This window comes from Pteronotus mesoamericanus, unplaced genomic scaffold (assembly GCF_021234165.1).
Source record: "Pteronotus mesoamericanus isolate MK-2021 breed Mesoamerican mustached bat unplaced genomic scaffold, CSHL_Meso_final contig_90, whole genome shotgun sequence".
Lineage (NCBI taxonomy): Eukaryota > Metazoa > Chordata > Mammalia > Chiroptera > Mormoopidae > Pteronotus > Pteronotus mesoamericanus.
In genome coordinates, this window is record NW_026555277.1 from 9,281,368 (window position 1) to 9,304,304 (window position 22,937).

General features: G+C 53.4%; 1 protein-coding gene across 4 annotated transcripts in view; it reads left to right on the top strand.

The window, feature by feature from the left end:
- Positions 1-22,937, top strand: part of TNS1 (tensin 1) — a 160,012-nt gene that overhangs the window by 67,726 nt on the left and 69,349 nt on the right. For 3 of the 4 annotated variants that reach the window (XM_054585672.1, XM_054585674.1, XM_054585673.1), the window contains exons 1-5: positions 18,055-18,118; positions 18,355-18,430; positions 19,028-19,157; positions 20,611-20,676; positions 21,793-21,909. In XM_054585672.1, coding sequence (XP_054441647.1) covers positions 18,090-18,118; positions 18,355-18,430; positions 19,028-19,157; positions 20,611-20,676; positions 21,793-21,909 — 418 coding nt within the window. In that variant the 5' untranslated portion in view covers positions 18,055-18,089. Of the gene's footprint in view, positions 1-229; positions 281-6,112; positions 6,163-8,239; positions 8,421-10,693; positions 10,745-11,766; positions 11,890-12,310; positions 12,376-13,938; positions 14,023-17,545; positions 17,659-18,054; positions 18,119-18,354; positions 18,431-19,027; positions 19,158-20,610; positions 20,677-21,792; positions 21,910-22,937 lie in introns of those variants that run through there. The other variant, XM_054585676.1, reaches the window with a different exon arrangement.

Consider the following 22,937-nt stretch of genomic DNA (forward strand, 5'->3'; position numbering starts at 1 on the left):
AGAATAATATTTCACACAGTTGTCATCGGACACAGAGAAGAGGGTTTGATTAACGCTGAGCGAGACCTTTAGTGGACAAAGAAATGTTAAACAAACAATCAAGTCCCCCTAGGCCCTTCTGCCAATCCCCTCACCCCCGACCCCTGCCAAACCCAGCAGGTGCTACACCTGGGGCCTTTCGGTTGCTTTCCTTGACTCCCCTCTCTGACTGCCTTGTCTCTGTCTCCAGGGAGAAGGAGCCTTCCGGGGTGGAAACACTCGGAAAAGTCTTGAGGAAGACGTAAGTATGGGGCGGGGGTGGAGAAGGATGTGGCTGGGCCCCTGGCGCTCGGAAGGAATGGGGGTGGGTGGCTGATGTCTCACACTTGTCTTGCTGGGTGGCGTGTCCCTCCCTCCTCTCCAGAGGGCAGGCACGAGTTGTCCAGCTTGGTCGCTGAGCCTCGGAGGAGGGGCCTGGACGTTGAGCAGGCCCCCTCTGCTGACACCCTGGGCCTCAGTCTTGGCCTTGGCCTTCATATGGGTCCAGAGCTCATATGCCCATCACTTTGCCAGGGTGGGAGGGTGGGGGGTGGTGGCTGGCTCTGTGAGGCCTGGCTGGGTGGTAGGTGAGTAGTCACCAAGGTGAGGGCAGGGGAATGGGCAACACTAGTAAGAGGGACTAAAGGCAGAGACGAAGAGGGACTCTTGAGCCCTTAGAGGGTGATCGGACCTTGGGGAATTGCAGGCTCTGCTTCTTTGGAGAGAGAAGCCTTTGAAAATGGCAGAATCCTTTGTGTGGCTTATGTGCCCTTGATTCAGGGGGAAGCTGGAAGGAGGGCCAGCTGGTCCACCCTGTTCCTCCCGCCATGCATTTTTGGTGAAAGTCAATGAGCACGTTCCTTAAATGGAAGGACCCCAGCAGAGGGCAGAGGGGCCTCTCCCAGGACCCTGCTTTGGGCAATGCTTGTGTTGGGGCTCGTCCTCACACTGCAGGGGCAGATGCCCGACAGAGCTGGGCCTTCCTCTTTCTTTCCTGCCCTTCTCGGATAATTTGCCCCTCTGCTGGCCCCTCCATCCTTGCCCGCCCTGATCTGCAGAGGAACAGGGAGTGGTTTTGGCGGTTGGCACAGGGGGAGCTGTTGATGGCATGAGGCCCTATCATCTGACAGCTGCCTGACCCACGGTGGGGAGGGCCCCAGAGGGAGGTGCTGGGGCTGCAGGAGGCAGCTTCTGCAGGCGGCAGCACTTCTGTGGTGAGCCCACCGCCACTGCCACATTGCCCTGGGGCTGCCCTACACGGCGGAGGGGAGGCGCCCTCCAGGAGGAGCGGGAGCATGCCGCTCAGATCAGTGGGGAAGGCTCTGCTCAAGGTATGGTGGGCCCTGTGGGCATGGAGCACTCGTGTTGGTGGGGGAGCCCTGTCTCAGTCTGTGATGTTTCTGGGGCTGGGGTGCAGGGGAAAAATTAATGTTTTATGTCCCCACTAAGGAGGATTAACTAGCTTAATGCCCACAAAGTATATGCTATGTGCTCAATAAATGGTAGCTATTCTTATGACTGCTATTTTGGCTGTGGGCCAGGCGCTGGTATTTTTGGATCCCCATGACATCCCCTATGGTAGATGCTGTGACCCCATTTTGTAGATAAGTGCACAGAGGCTTGGAGGGGCTCAATGACTCAATGCCTTGTCCTTTTCTTCCTGGGACCACTGCTTGCTTAGGTCTGGTGTTACCCAGGACTCCCAACCCTTGGCTGGGGGACAGGGTGTGTGAACCGAGACTTTTAGCCAATGGTCTGGAAACTCTTATAAATCCTAGAGCTGCTGCTCCCACAACCCCAGCTTGGGTCAGATTCTTCAGTGAGAGAGAGTGAAGTTAGACATCACGAAGCAGCTTATGACACAAGGGTGCGTATGACTTTGGTCCTGGGGAAGAAAGAGGTGATCTTCTCGTTGGGACTGGAGGTTTTTATTTTTTTGTTTTTCTTTAAATTTTTTTTTTTTTGAGAAAGTTTTGTTGATCTAGGATGAATGTATAAGTGGTGGATAAGAATGGTGTTTTGTCTGGATATGGGAGGAGGGACAAGGTAAGTTTTGGTTGTTAGTCTAGTTTAAGGAGTGCGTGAAAGGCTGAGCAGATTCGAGAATGGCCTATGTAGTACAAAGAAGGAGAAGAGACCTAAGTTTTAGGTTTTAGACACCTGTTCAGGGTTGGATGACTTCGGGGTGATTGGACTCTCCTGCAATCTGCCCCAAGTGAGGGGACCTGTTTTCAAGGAACATGATTGACGCTCTGGGCCTGCTTCTGTGATTATACGCCTGTTTGTTGAGCTATTTTCCTGTCTCTGGCCCATGGCCCAGGATTCAGGGCAGGAATGGCTGTTTTCCTCCGCTGGTTGGTGTGTAGTAGAGTTTGTGGAGGGTGTGCTGTGTCGCACTTTGTTGTGGAAAAATCCAGGCTGGTGGGCAGGAAGGAGAGAGGAAGGGGTGTGGCTGGAGGGGCTGGTGTTGAGGGAGGGGTGGCCAGAGCCCCCAGAGGAGACATCGGAATGGGGATAGGCTCCTGACGTAGGTTCGTCACCAGTCTCTGGATGCCTGACGTGGCCCCTGGTATTGCTTACAGACCCTCCTCCCAACTGTGTCCCCGGGGACTGGGGCTCAGGAAACAGCTTTTCTTTTGGTCCAGAGCTGTTGTGTTTGGTCTGTGGACCTCAAAGGAAGGCAAGACTCTTCCCACACAGTGGTTGCTCTAAACCAGCCCCACCCAAGCCCCTGCGTTCTTGCTCCTTGCTGTGTGGTGGGGAAGAAGGTGGATAACAGAGCCCATGGCTATAGCCCTTGAGTGCTCAGGAATGGCTGCGTGGCGACCAACAGTGAGGACCAAGGCAAAAAGAGTCATCCGGATCTGCACTAGGAAGGGTGAAGGTTAGGCACCAGGAAGAACTTACTGATAGTAAGAGGAGTAAGACCTTGTTTTAGGGAGGCTGTGGAATTTTTTTTGGTGATGTCTTTTCAGCAAAGAAGAGACTATTTTGGTGACAACAATAGAGGAGAGTTCTTGGTGCTTAGGGAGTTGGATCAGAAGTCTTATTGATCTTTGCCCTGGGAGGGGCTGGGAGGAAGCTCAAAACTGTGTGAGTAAAGGGCTTTGAGAGCCTCAGTGAGGAAAAGAATGGGAATTACAGGCAGACAGAGAGCTTATTCTTCTTTTCAAAATAAAGTCTTTGTAGAACCCTTTGGTAGAGATCCCTCTGGTTCTCTAAGAGCTCTAAGTGAACAGGGAAATGATGTGAAGTCACAGGAGACTGTGCTGGACCCATTTTACAGATTGCTCAGTGAGCCCAAGGGCTCTGTTGAAGAGTACCTTTCTTTATAGAATATAAGCTCTCTGAGGTCAGGGGCCTCTCCTCCTCTGGTCCCTGGTGCCTGGGACACTGCCTGGCACACAGCTGGCAGCACTCAGTGAAAGTGCCCGGAAGGAGGGAGTGTGCATGGGGGCAGAGATGACCGCATCTCGCCACCGTCTCCCAGCCCTCTTGAAAAAGGCCTGCATGATTAGGCACGCTGGAAAACGCCCGTTTCTAGCCTTGTGGGTGAGGTCACCTGTGTGTTTTTGAGCATTAGGTTGTGTTTTCTCACAGGCCCCCATGGCTTCCCCCCGCCCCGCCCATCTGTGGTTCTCTGATTCTCCCTGTGGCTCTGCGTCCACCAACACTCAGACATGTCACCGTGCATGTCTGCTTTCTGCCAGCGACTGTCACATGCCCCCGAAGTTTGTGGAAAACAGGAAGCCCCATCAGTTAGAGGGCGGCCCAGTGATTCATCAGAGGATGACCGTCCAGCTGTTCGTCTCCATCCTCTGTGGCGGGGTCTCTGTCCTGGGCAGCTTCCTCCCCGGCCTCCTTCCCTGGCCAGCCTGGTGGGGCAGAGCGGGCTTGGACTTTGTCTTATCGCCTCTGGAGGTGGCATGGCCAGACTCCATTGGGGCCAAGTTTTTATTTATCTTCCCTGGCTTTTTTGGGGTGGGGAGGCTAAGGAATGTGGAGTGTTGTAATGTTGGGAAGGGGGGTGGAGAACGGGAGCCAGCTCTCCTGCCCCACACATCCTTCTCACCCCTGTGCTGTGGGAGCTCCAGGCCTCCCTCGGTCCCCTGGTCCCCTTGCTAAGCCCCTCTCAGTATCCCATTGTCTCCCTATGCTCTCTGCGCCTGGACCTGTGGTCCTGGCCACACTTCATGCCTTGGCTACAGTTGTGGCTTCCAGTTGTTTGAAGCAGCTGTGGTGGCCTCCTCCAAAAGTGGCTGTGGATCAGCAACAGATGAAACCCGAGGGGGCTATTTATAGCAGGGTGGCCCTGGTGCCTGGAGCAGGGCCTACGGCCTGGGGAGGCTCAGCGACTCCTCGTCAGGGACCAGCAGAATGGAGATAGATGAAGTGTTGGGCTTCTGCATTCCTCTGGGTGGGTAGTTTTGGAACAGCCTGGTTTGGGGCTTGAAAACCAAACACAACCCTCCTTACCAACCCCCGCCCCCCCCCCCCCCCCCCCCCCCATGCCTGACTCATGCAAGCCCAAGTCCTCAGGGCCAGGAGAGCTGTGGAGACAGAGAAACTTTCCGCCCCGACAGTCCCACTTGGCTGTTTCCTCCTCCGGCTGCCCGCGGAGACCGAGCTACTCAGAGCCGGGTGGGAGCCCAGGCAGGGGGGACTCTGGGCGCAACCTCCTCCCGGGCCGATGGATGGAGGGTCCTCATCTTAGCGGGGCTGCCAACGTTGGGCTGCCGACGTTGGGCTCCACAGGGAGCTGGGTGTCCGAGCCCACCCACTCCCGCCTTGTAGGTGCTGCAGGGGCTGGAGAGGGCTGAAGGGGGTTCCTGTTCTTGAGGTCATGCCTGAAGCCTGAGAGTAAATCCTGCCAGTCATCAGGACTTGGGGGTGAGTCACTGTTGCCTCAGTTTCTCCTCTCATTGGCAGATTGTGATGCCGTCTCCTCCAAGAGGTGGTTGCAACTTGGTGGTTGGGAAAAGCTGGTTTCTGGGAGGCCCGGGGATGTTTGGAAGGTGCCAGCGGGCTCAGAGGGCTCCGGCTGGGCCTGGGATTCTAGAAGTTGCATGTCCAATTCTGCATCTAGTAAGGTGGCTGAAAGGATGGCAACTGGTGGCAGAGGTGATGCAGGGCTTTGCTCTTCTGTAGAGGCGAAGGGAGGATTGTATCTCTAACTGCCCTTCTCATTGTACTTGATGTAATAACAGTAGCTACATGTACGCGCCTTATATGTGTAATTCCTTTTAATCTTCAAACCACCCATAGGGATTGCCCCACTTTACATGTGACATTGCAGAGGCTCAGAGCATTAGATAATGCAAGGTTGCCCAGCTGGGTACCGTGGGACTCTGAACCCGAGCTTTCCTCGCGGCGCCATTGGGTGCCCTGGGATGTTTTGGACACCAGCTTGTGTCGTTTGCCTAGTTCTGTGCAAGCTGACAAGCCTGGAATGGGGGGGGGGAGAGGGGGTAACATACAATGGGCGGTGGGTACTCAGGAGCTCGACTGGCTGCCCTAAGTGGCTCCCGGTTGGTGCACGTCATGCCTGACCGCTCTCGTCTCTGAATGTTTGATTGAATCGCTCGGTGTTGCTGCTTTAAAGGAGAGAAGTGTGGGGTGACGATGGTCAGAGAACAAAGGTGTAGAGCTGGAGAGAGGGTGCCATCACTCACCTTTTCTTCTCTCACACTTGCAGTCTATAATCTCCCCTCCGGCTTCCTGTTAGGATGGCCAGTGAATCAAGATGAAATGAGTTGCCCTCAATTCAGTAACTATTACATTGCGTCTGTGCTCGGTACAAATGGCACCAGCCCAGATGCGGTCCGTTTCTGAGCGTCTGGGGTTTTTTCCTTGCCAGGGAAAGGAAAGCCTGTTTCTTTGGGGGCTCACACGCACACAGGCACACTCACGTGGAGTTGGCATCGATTGCTTTGGGCTTTGGGCTGCTGTGCGGCTGGGGAGTTAGGGTGCCGGGGCTGGAATGTTGGTAGAGAGAGGAGAGGAGGATCTATGTTTGCCCATGACCCCGACTGTGCCCGTGGGCAGCTCTCTGCCTGCCTCCTCCATAACGCTGCCTTTCTTTTCTCTTTCCCAGGGCTCCGCCAGAGTCACCCCGAGTGTCCAGCCCCATCCCCAGCCCGTCAGGTATGCCTGGCTATCGGGGCACAGGGTGGGGGTGCTGGCGGTGAGGTCACTGTGGGTGTTCTGGCAAGTCAGGCCTTTGGGTCTGTGAGCCCGAAGTCATAAAGCCAGCGGTAGGGAGCATGGGCAGATGTGAAAGCCTCAGCCAGGGGGCGCAGGGCGATGCCACTTGGCAAGGGTCATGTTCTGCGCTCTAGCTGGAAGCCAGCCTGGAGCTGAATTCTCTATCTACTTGCATGATCTCATCTAGTCCTTGCAGCAACCCTGCATGGTAACAGTTTTATTCCCATTTGGCAGATGAAGAAACTGAGGTTCAGAGAGATGAGGTGACTTGTTAAAGGTCACACACAGGGGACTTGGTGCCTTTGACATGGAGCCTCTTTTCCCTGCATCCAGGCTCTTTGGTTCTCTGACTTGGGCCTTCCCCTCTCTGCCTTGTCTTCACCCCTAAGGCTCCAGAGATGAGTGAGAATTTGGCCCCAGGAAGATGGGGTGCGAGCCAGAGAGGGCCTGGTATGTGGCTGAACACCCAAACAGGTTGTGGCCCAGCTGCCTGCTGCTCATAAACCTGATACGCTCTTTAGAAGATCCCCTCCTCCCCCTATAGCTGAGGACCACCGTGGGGTGGGTGGGTGCACAGTGCAGTGCTGAGGTTGCCAGACGGTGGTGCTGTTTCCCTTGGGGTAGGAACCCCACCTCTTAAGGCTGCAGTGAGAAGCTTAGCTTTGGGATGAGGAATGGCCAGGGCTCAGAGCTCAAATTCACACTATACTCCTTACTGCAGCCCACTGGCCCTTCTACCACTTGGTCCCTGTCATTGCCACTTGGAAAAGCTTCATGTCACCCCTGGCTCCCCCATCTCCAAACCCCATATACACAGCTGGGCTCAGAGTTAACCCTGATTGAGATTGGGATTCTGCCCCATGTCTTGGAGCCCTGGGCTGTGCTCCCCAGTGCTGCCCCCATCACTTTGAAATGCCCTGGTGGTATTGGTCCTGCTGCCCCTCCAGCCTCAACTGTACCCCACTGTAGTGCAGGGTGATCAAAATAAAACGTGAGTGTTGCCTATCTCGGATAGAGAGGGGAAGCCAGACACTAGGAAGCTGGTGATGGGGTGAGAAGGCGTGAGGGTGCGGAGCTACTGTGGGCTTCAGAATGAAATTCCAGTGTCTCAAGATCCATTTTCCCTTCCCATCAGCGCCCCCGTGGGCACCTTGGGCCCTCCTCCCCTGGAAGAGAAGCTGGGCGAGGTATCAAGATGTGACCCCCTACCTCCCCTCATCCAGTGACCAGCCCAGGGGGCTCTCCACCTCTCCAGGGAGCTCAGATGGTGTTGGGATGTTTGGAGGCCGCCTGCCTCTGCCACAGCAGCAAAGGCTCTCTGCCTTCTGTTTGCTGGGCCCTTAGAGATCAGGGAGGCCTGGAGGCGGTGGGAGCTGCCAGAGGTGGGAGAGAGCCAGGGAACAAAGGGCAGGAGCTGGCCTGCCTCCGGGGAGGGCTGGAATGTGCGCTGAGGTCTGGCTTACCCGGAGCCCAGGTGAGCCTGTCACCTGAGCTGCCCCTTCCCCTGAGAGGCCTCCCTGCCCACTGCATAGCCCCGGAGCCAGGGGAGGGCAGCAGAACGCTCAGCCCGGGATGCTGGAGAGCACCCAGCTCAGCCTCTCTTTCCTCTCCTGGAGCTGTCCCAGGGCCCTCTGAGACACGTCCGCCAGACCAGGTGGCTGCCGTGTGTCGGGGGTACAGCTGGACTCCTGGGGCCCTGGCTCTGACTTCTGGGATCAGGGTGAGGGCAGTGCCAACAGAATTGATAGGAACCCAGGATTGGTGTCATCACTCTTTGGTTCTGGCACGGCCTGAGATCCTTGCCAGCCCCTGCCCAGCTCTGTTCTCTCCGGGCCCCAGGCTGGCCTTGCTGGCTGCACTGGCCTTGCCAGGGGCAGCCTCTGACCTTGGCTCTGGGCCAGGGAGCAGCCAGGCTCTCCTGGATTGGTTGTGGAGGCGATGCACAGTGTGTAAGGGGTACAGATACCTGCCTCCTGCCTCGGGGCTAGATTCTCATCTGGAACCCCTTCTCTGCTAGTCTCCCCAGAAACATGAGTGTGAGCCGGACCATGGAGGACAGTTGTGAGCTGGACCTGGTATATGTCACAGAGAGGATCATCGCCGTCTCCTTCCCCAGCACAGCCAATGAGGAGAACTTCCGGAGCAACCTCCGCGAGGTGGCCCAGATGCTCAAGTCCAAACATGGAGGCAACTACCTGGTGAGGACAGGCCCCTCGCCCACTTTTCTAGTGCCCCTCTGCCCTTTCTGCTTGCCACCCTCTGCTGGGGTCCCAGCCTACCCACCCTGGGCCGGCTCTTCCTTCTCTCTTCCTTCACTTGCACTTGGCCCTGGGTGTCTCTCGTGGCTGGAATCTTCATTCCCTCTCTAGCCCAACTTTGCTATAAGGTAAATCTGTGGCTGGAATGCAGCAGCTGGAACCAAGTTGTGTGTGTGCTTGTGTGTCTGTGTGCATGTGTATCATGCATGCGTGTATGTGTATGCCCACATGTATATGAGTGCATATGTGCATGCATGTATGTGCATGTGTGTGTTGACCAGGAGGAGAGAATAACAATAAGAGCTCACGTTATTGAGCGCTTACTACAAGCCAGGCCCTGTTCCAACTGCCTCCATGTATTGAACCTTCAGGACAGCCCTAGAAACGAGGTTTTGTCAGAGCTCAGAGAGGAGGGGCATCTGCTTAAGTTCGCAGTGTCAGGAAGTGGCAGACCAGGCACATTGTTGGCGCCTTTGAGAACTCGTAGAGCAGAGTTGTGGCACAGTGCGTTTTAAGGGACCTTGTGCTGCTGACACTGGGATTGTACCTGGCCTAAGAGAATCACCTCACAAATGTGGATGAAGTGACTGCCAGTGGTTCCCTCTAATGTCAGAAAGTCTGGCCCGGGTGTTGGGTTGGGCCAGTCCCGGCCCCTGGGGAAGGTGCAGGTCCGCTTTACAGGGAGGTCCATGTGGACTGGACCTGTAGACCAGACTGTGCAGCCTTGTGGGGCTGCCCTTGGATGTTCGAGCAGAGGTAGCTTCAGGAGGCTGTATTAGGTCTCTGGGGCCGCTGTAATAAATTACCACGAACTAGGGAACTTAAAACAACGGCATTTAATTTTTCACAGTTCTGGAGGCCAGAGTCGGAATCAGGGTGTTGCCAGGGCCATGTTCCCTCTGAATCCTGTAGGGAAGCAACCTGCCCTGCCTCTTCCTAGTGGCTGGTGGCTCCGGTATCCTCGGTGACCCTTGGCTGGTAGCTTCATGGCTCCGATATCTGTTCCCTGTCATCACATGGCCTTCCTTCTTTCCTGTGACTCTCTGTGTGGCCTTTCCTCTTCTTATAAGGACACCAGCCACTGGATTTAGGGCCCACCCCAAGTCCAGGATGATCTCATCTCCCGATCCTTAACCTCTTACATCCAAATAAGGTTGCACTTTGAAGTTGCAGGTGGATGTGACTTTTTGTGGGACACTATTCAGCCCACTATAGACACCTATCCGTTAACTGTGTCGGACATTGTTAAGAGACTGGTTTTAAACATCAGAAAGCCCTGGGGGTTGGAATGTGGGCTCTACTCTACTAGGCAGCTGATCTTGGCCACTTTGCCTCACCAAGCCTTAAGATCCCCACTGTAAAATGGGCCTAATAATATTACCCACCTCTTAGGGTTGTTGAGAGAATGAAACCAGCTGGTAGATATCAAGTTCTTAGCACAGGATGACAGGACGTGGATACTCGAGTGGTAGCTTTTATTGATATAGTGTAGCATGTTCTGTTATTGGGCTCCAACGTGGACTAAAAGCCACCTAAGGTCTTTCCTGATTTTGGGAGTCCAGGATTTCATGGGTCTCTGCCATCCTCCCTCCATCCTGCCTATTCTAGACTGCAGGGTCATCTTTTCTCCCCAGAGAGAACACAGTGGTCTTTGAGTTTCCCAGGCAGGGAGATGGAGGTGGAGACAGGAATTCCAGAGACTGGGGGATTCTCATGGGATGTGAATTGGTGTTGGAGAGCGTCTGCTGGGGCAGGGGGGGCGTCGAGGGTCTGAGAAGGTCCATCCAGGATGATTGGCAGCCTCCAATGGAGGGTGCCTGACCACAGAGCCATTGTACCTTCATGGAGTGAGGTTCTGAAGTCCGCATGTGGAATGGACACCAGAGAGGAGACCAAATACTTAACATTGAACACCACCAGGTTCCATTCAGTGTGGGGAGGTCCCCACCTTGGGGGAGGCACATGGGACCCAAGAAAGGTTCCATCCCCTTCTAGTCTTTAGTTCTGGATGTCCCCTCACTGAGGGGAGCGGCTGAGCGTCCATACGTCTCTCTCCCTGCCCTCTTTATCCTGAGAACCTATAGTTGAGTTTCTGTTGGTCAGTGTGCGTGTCTGATAGGATCCTATGTTTGCTTACGTGTGGGTAGAATTTCCAGCAATGGTGAGAGCAGCATGTGACACTTTGCACAACCTCTTCCTTTTCTCCCTTCCAGCTTTTCAACCTCTCTGAGCGGAGACCTGACATCACGAAGCTCCACGCCAAGGTGAGCCCATGCTGAGTGGGGATGATTTGCAAAGCCTATTATAGCCCCCCCTTCTATTCAGAAAATGGGAAAGAATCTATTCATTGTTTCCATAATAGAAATCACAGAAAACAAAACTTGATACAGTGATTTCCACCCAGGTCTGCCTCCCCTGGGGGGCACATAGCATCTCTGGGGTGAGGTTGGAACTGTGAGGTTTTTAGTTTTATTGAAAGGCATTTTGGATTTAAACTGGCTGGGAATGGTGGACGTGGACCGCCCGCTTTCACTTGCTTGCCTGGTGGGCTGTGTGCAGGACTTGGCATGGGGCCTGCTCCCGGCTCCCGGGCTCTGGTCCCTGTTGCTATGTGTGACCCTGGGGAGGTGACATACTTCTCTGGGCCTCAGTTTGTACCTCTGGAAGTGGACAAGCTGGCTTAGATATACTCTTTGGGCCCTGCTAAGCAGAAGTTCACTTTTGCTATAAAGTTCTGTGAATTTAGAAAAGTTTTGAGGAGCCTGGAGACCACTGTTTAGACCTGTCCTCTGCCCCCTGCAGGCTTCTTTGGGCTGGTCTGAAGAAGTCAATGCTGTGTGTGGCTGGGGCCTGAAAAGAGCCATGGCCAGCCAGGAGCCCTTTGCTCTGCCCTCCTTTGCCCTGAGCCAGGCCTTGGGGTCGTCTGTGGGGGTAGAACTTGGGGACAGTGCTGGGAGTCCCATTACATTTTGAGGTCATTGCCCCAAGCCTTTTTTTTATACACATATGAGAAATTGAGGCTGGGAGAAGGGCCAAGACTGGCCGCAGGCCCCTCAGCGAGCCAGTGTCAGAACTGAGACTCAGGCACAGGGCCTCTGGTCCTGGCCATTGTCCTTTGCCCCCCACACCCCCCACCTCCCAGCTGGGCTGATGAGCAGGGCAGGAGCCGAGGCCCAGCTGCTGGTGGCCACTGCCCCGCTACTGGCATGTGGGGTGTGTGCGGCCGCCATTGCCCTGGTTGACTGTCCCAGCTTCTGCCGTCTCTCACTCTTGGTTTGGGCCGCAGGTACTGGAATTTGGCTGGCCTGACCTCCACACCCCAGCCCTGGAGAAGATCTGCAGTGTCTGCAAAGCCATGGACACTTGGCTCAATGCAGACCCCCACAATGTCGTCGTTCTACACAACAAGGTCAGAGCGGGGGCTGCAGGGTGTGTGAGTGTGTGTGTGTGTGTGTGTGTGTGCGCGCGCGCGTGCCGATGCATGAATATATCCTTGGACAAGGGAATATACTTGTCTGTATCATTGGGTTGTGTGAGTGTGTACGTCTGTGTGTATTCTCCTTCCTAGGGCATGATAGATTCTGTCCCAAGGGCACCCACAAGAAGTGTGGGGTACCAGCTTGTTGGGCCTTCAAGGGTTGTAGGTGATCAGCTGCATTCTTCTCTTTTGAGACTCAGCCCCCACCTTCTCCCCTCCCTCATCCTGTTCCCCCTTAGAGCCATATCTTCTCTCTAGCCCCTGCTCCCTTTCCCCCAAGGCTTCTGAATGGACTTTGGAGCAGTAGGCTGGCTTTAGAAATAAAGGCTTTTGTGCTTGGGGGCTCTTTCAGGGAAACCGAGGAAGGATAGGAGTTGTCATCGCCGCTTACATGCACTACAGCAACATTTCGGCCAGGTAAGAGGGCCCCTGAGCCACCCATTCTCTGAATGTTGACAGCAGAAGCCCCCTCCCCAACCCACCAGAACCTGTCCCTTCCTTGGGGCTCAAGAATAAAGACAGAGGGGGTGAGAGGGGCTTAGGATGAGGAAGAGCCCACCGAAGGAAGGTGCCCAGCCGCATCTCACGGGTAAGGGCCTGTGGACGGAGGGCAGGAGAGAGGGGAGCCCATCCCTCCATTGTAGGCCCTGGTCGGGGCATCGTTGGGAGCCTGGCCCAGCCATGAACACACCTTCTAGCCAGCTTCTTGGGGCCACTTTTTCTTGCCAAACTGATTTCTGTTTCCCGGGGTGAGCAGAAAGGGTGTCAGAAAGAAACGCCAGATCAGATTTGGGGCTAGCCGAGCCATCCAGAAATGACCTTGTCTATCCCCCCGTCTCTGGCCAGCAGGGCCGTTTCCCACTTAGGTGTTTTGGAGCAGGACTAGTAAACAAGCAGTGGAGGAGTCCCATTTTTATTCCATTTTGCAGAGAAGCAGAGGAACCCACCCACTCATCTGTTTATTCATTCGACAGATGTTATTGACCAGCCATGGCGCTGTGCTAGGCTTGGGAATACAGCAGCGGGCACAACCCTGCCACTGTCCTCGTGGGCATTAAATCAATAAACACGTATATCAGTAATAGCAGGTGATAAGTTCCGTGAAAGAATGGAGACCAGAGCACAACAGTGGTCAGAGGAGGACTCTGGAGAAGGCGATATCTGAGCAGAGACCCGAATTAAGGGGAGGAGGGAGGGACGGGCTGAGTCATGTAAATTCTGGGAAGGAACTTTACAGGCAGAGAGAAGAAAGGCCCAAGACCTGTGGTGGGAATTCCTGTGAGGGGCTGGCGTGTTTTGAGCTGAGTGAGTGAGAGGATGGGAAGCAGGAAGTGAAGCTGGAAGGCAGCAGAGCCTGGGAGCCTTGTAGGACTTGATAAGGACTTCGGGGTTTATTCTAAGAGTAATGGGAAGTCGTTGGGAGAGTCAAGACGGGGGGGAGCTATGTGATCTGTCTACATTTTTAAATGATCTCTCTGAACACTCTTTGAGGGTGGGGAGAATGTTCTGCAGAGGGCTTGCCAGTAGAGTGGCAATTTTACAACTTTAAGAACTCTTATCTTAGCCTGATCTTGGCAGAATGGCGAGCACTTGGCTGTGCATCTCCGATGTGCCTATATGTTTCAAGCTCTTTAGGGATGTTAGCTCGCCATAACAAACTTTGAGGAAGACGGCTATCACTCTCATTACACACACACCACGCCCCCCGCCCCCTGCCCCGCCGCCAGGTTCACAAAGATCAGTAACTTGCCCCAAGATGCAGAGATGGTAATTAAGTGGGGGGACTAGAGATGGGCTCCCAGCTGTGTGGTGCCAACCCCTGTGCAGCACACAGGATTGAGAGATGCCGAGGTTCTCCTTTCTGAAAGGGTCTCAGCGCAGGGTGGCTGGAGGACTCAATGGGTCTGGAGGGTGGGGAGGTGGTGAAGGGGCTTTTGGACTTAGATGTTGGCTCTTCTGACCGCCTGTCTGTCCCTCTAGCGCCGACCAGGCCCTGGACCGGTTTGCAATGAAGAGGTTCTATGAGGATAAGATTGTACCCATTGGCCAGCCATCTCAGAGAAGGTGGGTCTCACAGCCCAGGGCATGTATGTGGGGACTGGCCTCGTGTACCCACTGGGGATGGAACAGTGTGCCTCGGTGGGGGTGTACCAAACATGCATGTTCAGGGGCCAGCCTGGAGGGGTCTGAGCTCAGGGACATGGGTGAATGTGCCCACAGGTAGACAGAGCCATTGGCTCTTAAGGCTGGTGCTGGAGAGCAGTGGAGGCATCTGTGGGGGACTTACTGGTCTGGGTGCAGGAGGGCAGATTGTATGAGAAGACAGTGCCATTCTTGGTCCTGGAAACAGGATTGCTTCAGTGTTTGGATGAATCTTTAAGAAGCTGAGGTCCCTGCCCTGAAGGGACACATATGCTCTGGGAAAGCTTTTAAAAACTTTATCGAGGACACTCAGCCACGTGGTCTCATTGGAGTCCGCAACAGCCCAGGCAGGAAGCAGGGCAGGGACTGGCTCGGTCATTCATTTGGCAAATTATAGGCAGTCTGCTATATTCCAAGTGCTAGAGATACCTAGTTGAATAGGACAAAGTCCTTTGCTCCTAGTGAGCTGATATTCTATTGAGAAGGGTGGGCATGACCCCAGTAAATACACAAATGACAATTTCAGATGGTGATTAGCTCTAGGAAAGGAAGAAGCTGGAGTTCTGCAGAGATGAGAGCTCATGGGACGGGAATGGGCTGTGTTAATGACTGTGGCCAAGGGATGCCTCTCAGAGGAGGTGAATTTGAGCTCAAAGCTGAATAATGATGAGCTGCCACATGATGAGCCAGGGCATTCCCCATTTGCAGGAGAGGAGCCTGAGCCTAGAGGGAAGGGATATGACATGACCAGGGTCCACGGAGAACAGTGGCAGAGCCAGAATGTACTCAGGGACCTACCCCCTGCTTGTGTCACCCACCGTCCTGAGGGCCACCCCTGGATTCAGCTCCAGGATAACATGCTGTTTAGTGGCGTCTGATCCAGAGGAAGGCACAGGCAGTGTCAGGACCAGGTGGGCCTTGGGAGGCTGCAGGTGAGTGGGAGCCAGAATGGTGGAAACCCAGGTCCAGAGGGGAGAGCTGGAGAGTTGGACTTGGGCCCTGCACCCTGAGTGGCTAGAGCTGTGGGTCTGTCACACCTGTCTGTGGTATGTCACATTGGGCTACCCACTGGGGCTATGGTGCCGAATCTCTCAGGCAAGGCTTATCTTCTGGTGGATGACACCACAGAAATAAGCCATCAAGGTCATTTCAGAGAAATGGAATGTGATGGGTGAGACAGTGATGGGAGTGGGCATGAGAGACTGATTTAAAGGGACCAACCTCTCTGAGAAGGTGACATGTGATGTGAGATCTGAGAAGGAAGCATTTGTGTGTTGGTCTGGGATAGAGGGTCTAGGCAGAGGGGACAGCAGGGGCATTGAGGCCTGGAGGCCACACTGCGCCATTGAGTTTTCTAGCCCCACAGAACACTTCGCAAGCAGGACCCTCTCGCTGCACGTCCTGGGGCTTCCCAGACTCTCCATGCTTGGGTGTCCCCAACTCACATTGCTCTTACCTTGCTTGCCTTTCTAGAAGTGTGCTGGCACCGCTGGGGACTGCTTCTGCCATTTTAGCGGGAAGCCCTAGCAGAAATGAGTGAGTCCTCAGGCAACCCAGTGTCTTACAATTGGCACAGGGCAGCTGGTGGCCAGCCTCAGGTCAGCTGGATCAGAAACCGGATGTCTTTACGTGCAGAAAATCCCGGGCTAGGCTGCCAGACGCAGCAGCTGGGGATCAATGCGAGTGTTCCCAGGGAAGAACTATTGCTCAAGCACTTGCTCCTCAGTCCCTGGCTTGCCTGGCCTTGGCCATGAGTCTGGTCCTGGCCCCTGAAGGAGAAGGCATGCAAATAGAGGAGCATGTTGTTACAGTGGCACAGTGTGGCTTGGAGAGAGCAGGCAGAGTAGTCACATTTCTGAAGCTGGAGACCTTGAGAAGCGAGATCAGTGCTACCTCTCAGGCATAGGATCACGCAGGGATTCCACAGTGCTCAGCGTGTGTTTGCGTGTTTACGTTAACTGTGTCCACCTTGCAGCTCATATCTGCGCCCACATCTGCTTATGGGTGGATAATTCTGTTTGTACCCAAATGTGAAAGTGCAACTGTTGGTTTACCATGCGTTCACTGACCATGCATTTCCCGCCTTCTTGTCAGTGTCACTGGTAAGGAATGAGGCAGTTGGAGGAGAAGAGGGTAGGGAGAGAGAGAGGGAGGGGCTTGGCCTGCAGCTTTCCCATTCATTGTCACCCCACCTCCGGACTCATTGTCCCCAGCACACAGACACATCCTGTTGGCACGATCAGAAGTTCTGATAGGAACTCGCCATTCCAGGTTTCCGGTTTGAGTAATGGGGCTGGGGGCTGGGCAGGGGACTGAATAGGAGCTGGCGCTGCCCATCAGATTATCTTGCCTGGGTTGTCCAAGGTGGCCCCACCCCGGCCCAGGGACAGAGGCCCACAGGCCTGGAGGTGGGCCAAGGAGTCGAGATATAGGAGGGAACTCTTATCATGGTCATTTGGGTTTTGGTCCCACCCACCTCAAAAGCCCGTGTTGGCTCCCTTGGAGTCTCAGGTGTGTTCTGATTGGTTCAGCTGATCCAGCTTACTGTCCTCTGGCCAGTCAGAAAAGAAGGAAGTGCTGGCCAATGGCAGAAGGATTAGCCTCTGTTTTGGCAGATGGATTGGAGTCAGACTTCTTTCCTTCTTTCCCCATTCATTCTGAGCTCTGTATTTCTTGCTGCATCTTTGCGAGGCTAATGACCCTTTCTGAACATCATTTTTCATTTCTGTTTAGAAGGAGTGGGAATAGGTTAATCCTTCCAGTCTTCCAACAAGATCTTTGTTAAAAGAATTGGGAGATGTTGACCCTAGAACTAGAAGTACTTAGTGGAAGTTAGATATCTTCCAAAACCAAATGAAATGATCTAGAGGGACTCTCCTACCCTTTAGCATGATATAAAAAAGTGAAAGCCTATAATTATTATGCTTTTATTATTCTCTGGAGTGTCATGTGGGCTGGTGGGGCTGTGTGGAGCTGACTCATGGCCTGTGGGTATAAATGTCAGCTTGGTTTGGGCTTGGTATAAGGGTGCCAGAGCTGTCTGATGGTCATCAGCCTACCTTGTGTAGTAGTGAACAGTTCAAGGATACCTGTCAGCGGTGTCGGGGAGGAACTTTGGTCCAGCAGGAGATTCCTGCGCTGGGAATGAAGCAGGGATGGAGATGCTCACGTTGACCACCAGGGGTCGCTGGAGAACCCCAAGTTAGGAGTTTGGCTAGACCCAGCTCTATGTCTAATAGTGCCTGCTTGCCCTTGCTACCTGGGAGCTTCAGGCAGCAAGGGAGGTCAGTGCTGGGCTGAGACCCCAGTCACAGGGAGGCCAGGGGTATGGGCGGGGAGCTTGGTGGGGCAACGTAGGGCAGTGTTCTGGGGGAAAAGAGAACAGGGGATGGCTCTGCTCCAGAGCAGGCCTCCTGGGCTGAAGCTGCCCCTGTCCCTGCTCCAGGTACGTGCATTACTTCAGCGGCCTGCTCTCTGGCACCATCAAAATGAACAACAAGCCCTTGTTTCTGCACCACGTGATCATGCACGGCATCCCCAACTTCGAGTCTAAAGGAGGTAGGGCTCCAGCCCTCTGGCTCCCCACCCCCTCCTGTTTTCCGTCTCCTCTGAAGAGGCAGCCATAGGTGGTAAGAATGTAGGCTTGGATTGGAGTCGCAGCCGCTCACTTCCTGAGCTTTCTTTAGCCCCAGTCTACTTATTTGCAAAATAGGTCTGACACTTGCAGTGCCTGCTGACAGATGTTGGATGTGACAATGTTTTGGTAAACTTAAAATGACTTTCCAATGAAAAGCTGGTATTTCTTCTCCTTTCTCTTTCCATTGCTCCTTCCTCTTTTTTCTCCTTCCCCTTTCTCCCCACTTCCTTCCTTTCTTCCCCACCTCCTTCACTCTCTCCTCTCCCTCTTCCTGCCCCCACTGTCCTGCTGTGTCAGCTAACGCCGCCCTTCCCCTACAGGGTGTCGGCCCTTTCTCCGGATCTACCAGGCCATGCAACCTGTTTACACGTCTGGCATTTAGTAAGTATTCCAGGGGAATGAGAGGTCTGGATGCCACGGCTCTGAGGCTGAGGACCAGAAGCAGGGATGTGTGTGTGGGTTGGGGGCCTCCTTAAATCTCTTATGGGAGAGGGCTAGGGGTAGGTAAAGTCAGCAAAGTTTCCCAGTGACCTGGTGGTAGAGGGGCAGCAGGGAGAAAATGCACTGCCTGCCCCCCGCAGCAGCCCCTTATTCCCTTTGCCCACCTTTCCCCCCAGCAACGTCCAAGGAGACAGCCAGACCAGCATCTGCATCACCATCGAGCCTGGGCTGCTCTTGAAGGGAGACATCTTGGTGAGCACTGGCTGTCTGTCTCTAGCCCCAACTCTTTTGTTTATTTTTCTCCCTTCTCTCTTCCTGCTTTCCTCCTGCCTCTCACTCCTGGTGGCCACCAGCCTTGGGATTGCGGGCTCTCAGGTCTCTTGCAAGGCTTCCCAACCTCTGACAATCCTTGTTCATTCTCCTGCCTTGGAGTTGGACATCCCTTCCACTGGGCTTACCTCTTGTTCTGGAACAATGCCAGGGAAGTAGCTCTCAGCGGGGCCTGTTACCTTCTGGCTTCTGATTGGTGACAAGGACTCCCTCAATTCTAAAGTCTGCCCTTCCTTCATCAGTTTGAATCTGCTCCTATTTTTTCCATTCCGATCTGTATGCAGGAAATTCTTGAGAGGTATTTTTGTCCCCATTGGGGTAAGACTGGCCTCCAAATCTCTGCTCTTCTAGAAGTTTCCCCAGAGAGCTCTGAGATCCTGTTTGGTGTTGGTGACCTCTTTCTCACTGGGTTTGGGGTGAGCCTTGGGGGGCCCAGTCCTGGGGCTGCTAAAGAAGCTCCCTGGGACCTGATTCCCCACCATCAGGCCACTAAGGGGCTCTGCTCTCTTCCTTGTACAGCTCAAGTGCTACCATAAGAAGTTCCGGAGCCCAGCCCGGGATGTCATCTTCCGCGTGCAGTTCCACACCTGTGCCATCCATGACCTGGGGGTTGTCTTTGGGAAGGAGGACCTTGATGATGCCTTCAAAGGTGGGCCCATTGAGTGGAGAGGTGGCCCTAGCCAGCGATCATTCTGTTACAGGGTAGAAGAGCAGTTATGGAGGGGGGCATGGCAGCAGTGAAGAGGTAGCTGTTTTCTCAGGGGAGGGGAGCTGGTCAGGGAGGTGTTTCCCTTTTTTCTTTTCTCTATCCATTTAAGGTTTTGTCTCTCTTACATTCAGGACTGGGGCATATCCATATCCATCTATCCATCCATTCATCTGCCCTTCCATCTACCCACCTACCCACCCTCCCACCCGTCTAAAGTTATCCATTTGTCCATTTATCCACTCGTCCATCCACATATATCCGTCCATACATTTAGCTACCCACTCATCCATTCGTCCATCTATCAAGCCATCTACTCACCTACCAATCTACCCACCCATCCAAGTCAATGTATCCATCCATCCATCCATCCATCCCCACATCCAAATCCATCCATCATTCCATTCATTTGTCTATCTATCCATCCACCAAGCAGCACTTGTGTGTACCTGTGCCAGGTATGTGCTAGACCTTGGGGATACAAAGAGAAAGAGGTGAATCCATAATCTCAGGGAGCTCAGTCTTGTGGGAGAACAAGACACACAACATGTCACTATGAAGTAATGCCTGCAGTGACAGAGACATGCACAGGTATGACCGGTGCCCCAGGGAGTGGACACCGTCCCCGATGTCACTTCACTTGCTATAAGCAGTGTATGGTGATCTGTGTCCAGATTGGGCTCAGGCGGAGAGCAGAGAGTGGGGCTGGGACTCTGAGGAGGAGGGGTGCGGTCCCCCCGGGCGGTCTGGCTGTGTGGGAGAGGGATGTGTCCCTGCACTGGGGCCAAGAGGGGACAAGCAGAAGATGCATTATAATTATGGAACAGAATAAATGTTACCAATTGTGACAAGGAAAAATAAAGGAAGAGTTGCCACAATGAAGGTGGGGTTGGTGAGAGATGGGAGAAAGAAAGGGGCATAAATTCTTCCTCCTGCATAGAGAGAGTCAGGATACTACCAAAAACGGACAGATCAAGAAATAGAGACTTAACTATAGTATTTAAAGTTTTGAAGGTAATCCTTACAATAAATGATCATGATGATAAGAATAGTAATACCAGATTTTAGGAGAAGGGAGGTGAGAGTTGTATAAATTAGCTAAATTATTCATCTTCACAGTGGTGAATCAGTGAGGATTTTAAAAAACTGATATATTTAGAAACAATGGCATAAAAACTGTGGCCATTATTTAGACTCTTAGAGGTGACTGTTAGTAGAACAAGAAATAGAAATAGTTAGAAGTGGTTACCTCGGGTAACTAGGACTGAGGCTGATAATAACAATATATAATCAATGTGTGCATGTGTATTACTTCAATCTTTTCCAGAAGGGAACTTTTTATGGAGTTCTTTTTTGAAACGGATTGCCCACTTTGTTTTTCCTTCTCCTTTTTCAGATGATCGATTTCCAGAATATGGCAAGGTGGAATTTGTATTTTCTTATGGACCAGAGAAAATTCAAGGTATAAGTCAAGTTGGAATCCATTCATCATCCACTTACTTCCCTCTGTCCTGGCCTGTCTCCAGCCCGCCTTCACCATTCTGCCACTGATCTTCTCTATGATTGTCAAGCTACCTGTGATTGAAAGACAGGCCTACAGTAAAAGATCTGGGTATCATAGTAGACCCCTAGCTAAACATGAGCCAGTGACTTAATCTCGGGGTAATAAAAATAAAAAAGCAGACAGAGAGGCGCTGGGTTGGATAAACTGTTTTAGTCCCATTAGGTCATCATCTGCTTATATTTAGAGACCAAGGGACGTGGAGGCTGGAGGGAGTGGCTGAGGGGACACTCAAAGGTGCTGGATAAACGATATATATTTCTGAGACCCGAGGTGATTCAACCTGAAGATGAGAAGACGAATTTAATAATAGCCTTTAAGCCTTTAGACTGGTTATATGTGGAGACCAGTTGTTCTCCATCTTATTTGAGGACAGAATGGAGGACATGAAGTTTGGTTACAGACAGAGGGACTCTAGATGGATTAAAGAAAGGACTGCCAGGTCAGGAAGGTGACTGACTCACCCCAGATTGTCTGCCTTGCACGTGGCTTGCGCTGCCTTCATTCTGGGCTTCCTCTGGGTGTGTAGGAGGCCTTCTGCCTCTCCCCTCAGATCCCTGCCTAGAGTGGAGAGCGCCTTAAGAAGGGGGGCAGAAGGAGGGCCTGGATGACCTTGTGTCTTCTCAATGTCAAGGCTGTGAGCCCTCTCTTCCCTCATTCCCCCTGACTCCAGGGCAGACTCTGGCCTCTGTGCACTGCCCCTGGGACACAGAAGAAAGGGGCAGAACTCATCCAGTGGGTCCCTCAGCTTTCTCTTGGAGGAGGGGGCCTTCACTCCTCAGTGCCCTGTCCTGATTTACCCTTGTGACCTGGTATGCGCCTTTTCAAGAATGCAGGAAACCAGACCCTTGGGTTCTCTGTCCAGCTTAAGCCACTGATCCCGCCCCGCCAAGGTCAAGAAAATGAGAAGTCCCTCAGAGAGCATCCTTGGGGGATCTGGTCGGCTTCCTCTGTTTATCCAGCTGCCGGTCTCTTTTTTCTTTCTCACTGTCCGCCTGCCCTTTCCCATCCTTTCAGGCATGGAACACCTGGAGAACGGGCCGAGTGTGTCAGTGGACTACAACACCTCTGATCCCCTCATCCGCTGGGATTCCTATGACAACTTCAACGGGCACCGTGATGACGGCATGGAGGGTAGGTGGGACCAGTGACCTCCTGCCGCTCTCCAAGTGGCACAGCCCCTGCACCCGGGCCCTCGGCTCTCTTGTTTGGCATTGACACCATACTGGGTTCAAAGGGGAGACAGAGAAGTCAAGGCACCTCTGAGAGCTCACAGTTTGTGGGAGATGATAAGGCAAAAATGAATGTGTTAAATAAGGAAGGCAGAGCTAAAACATACACACACGCACACACAGCCAAACAGCCACACAAGGAGGTGTCACTGGTGCCAAATGAGTCCCACAGATGGCAAGTGCTCCACAGGGGAGGTATCCTTGTTAGCTGGAGTGGCCTGGGAGGGCTCCTTAGGGGAGGTAGCCTGGAGTGGACCTTGAGGTACCCCCCGTGATGCCGCCGCAGCCTTTGTTAGATTTCTTTTAAAATCTGCTGCTGCATTTCTCCAGGCTCGCTGCCTGAGTTCTCTGGGCTCAAAGCACTAGGAATGCGGACAGAGCATCGAGGGCCCGCAGGCTTTTATCGACAGCCAACGAAAATGTTTGAGAGTTGGAAACAAACAGATAGGCTCCAAAATTTGAAAAGACAGCTACAGAATGGAAATTAATACATGTTTAGCTGTAAAACCTAACATTATGTCAGATGGTCAACTGCAACTCCGTTCAGCTCTTGAGAGCTATATATGGAGTTATATTTATTTATGTGGTTCATTTGAATATGTGTGATGGGATGCGGGGCAGGGCCTCCAAAGTGAGCTTGCCTGGAGCTCAGGAACTCTTGAGACACTCTGTCTGGGGTTTGGCCACAGGCGTTTCCCTGATTTGGTCCCTGGACTGTGGAATGTGGGAGCTGGGAGGACCCTCAGGACCATCGGCCCACCCCTCCATCAGTTTTCAGTTGGGGTGACTGAGACCCCCTTGATTTATCCCCATGGTCAGGATGCAGCCTTTCAAGGATACCAGTGCCCAGCCTCTGGGCTGCTGCTTCCAGCTGAAACTGGTTCTGGGGTGGGGCTGCCCTGTCCTGGGGACCCTGGGCCACGTAGCAGA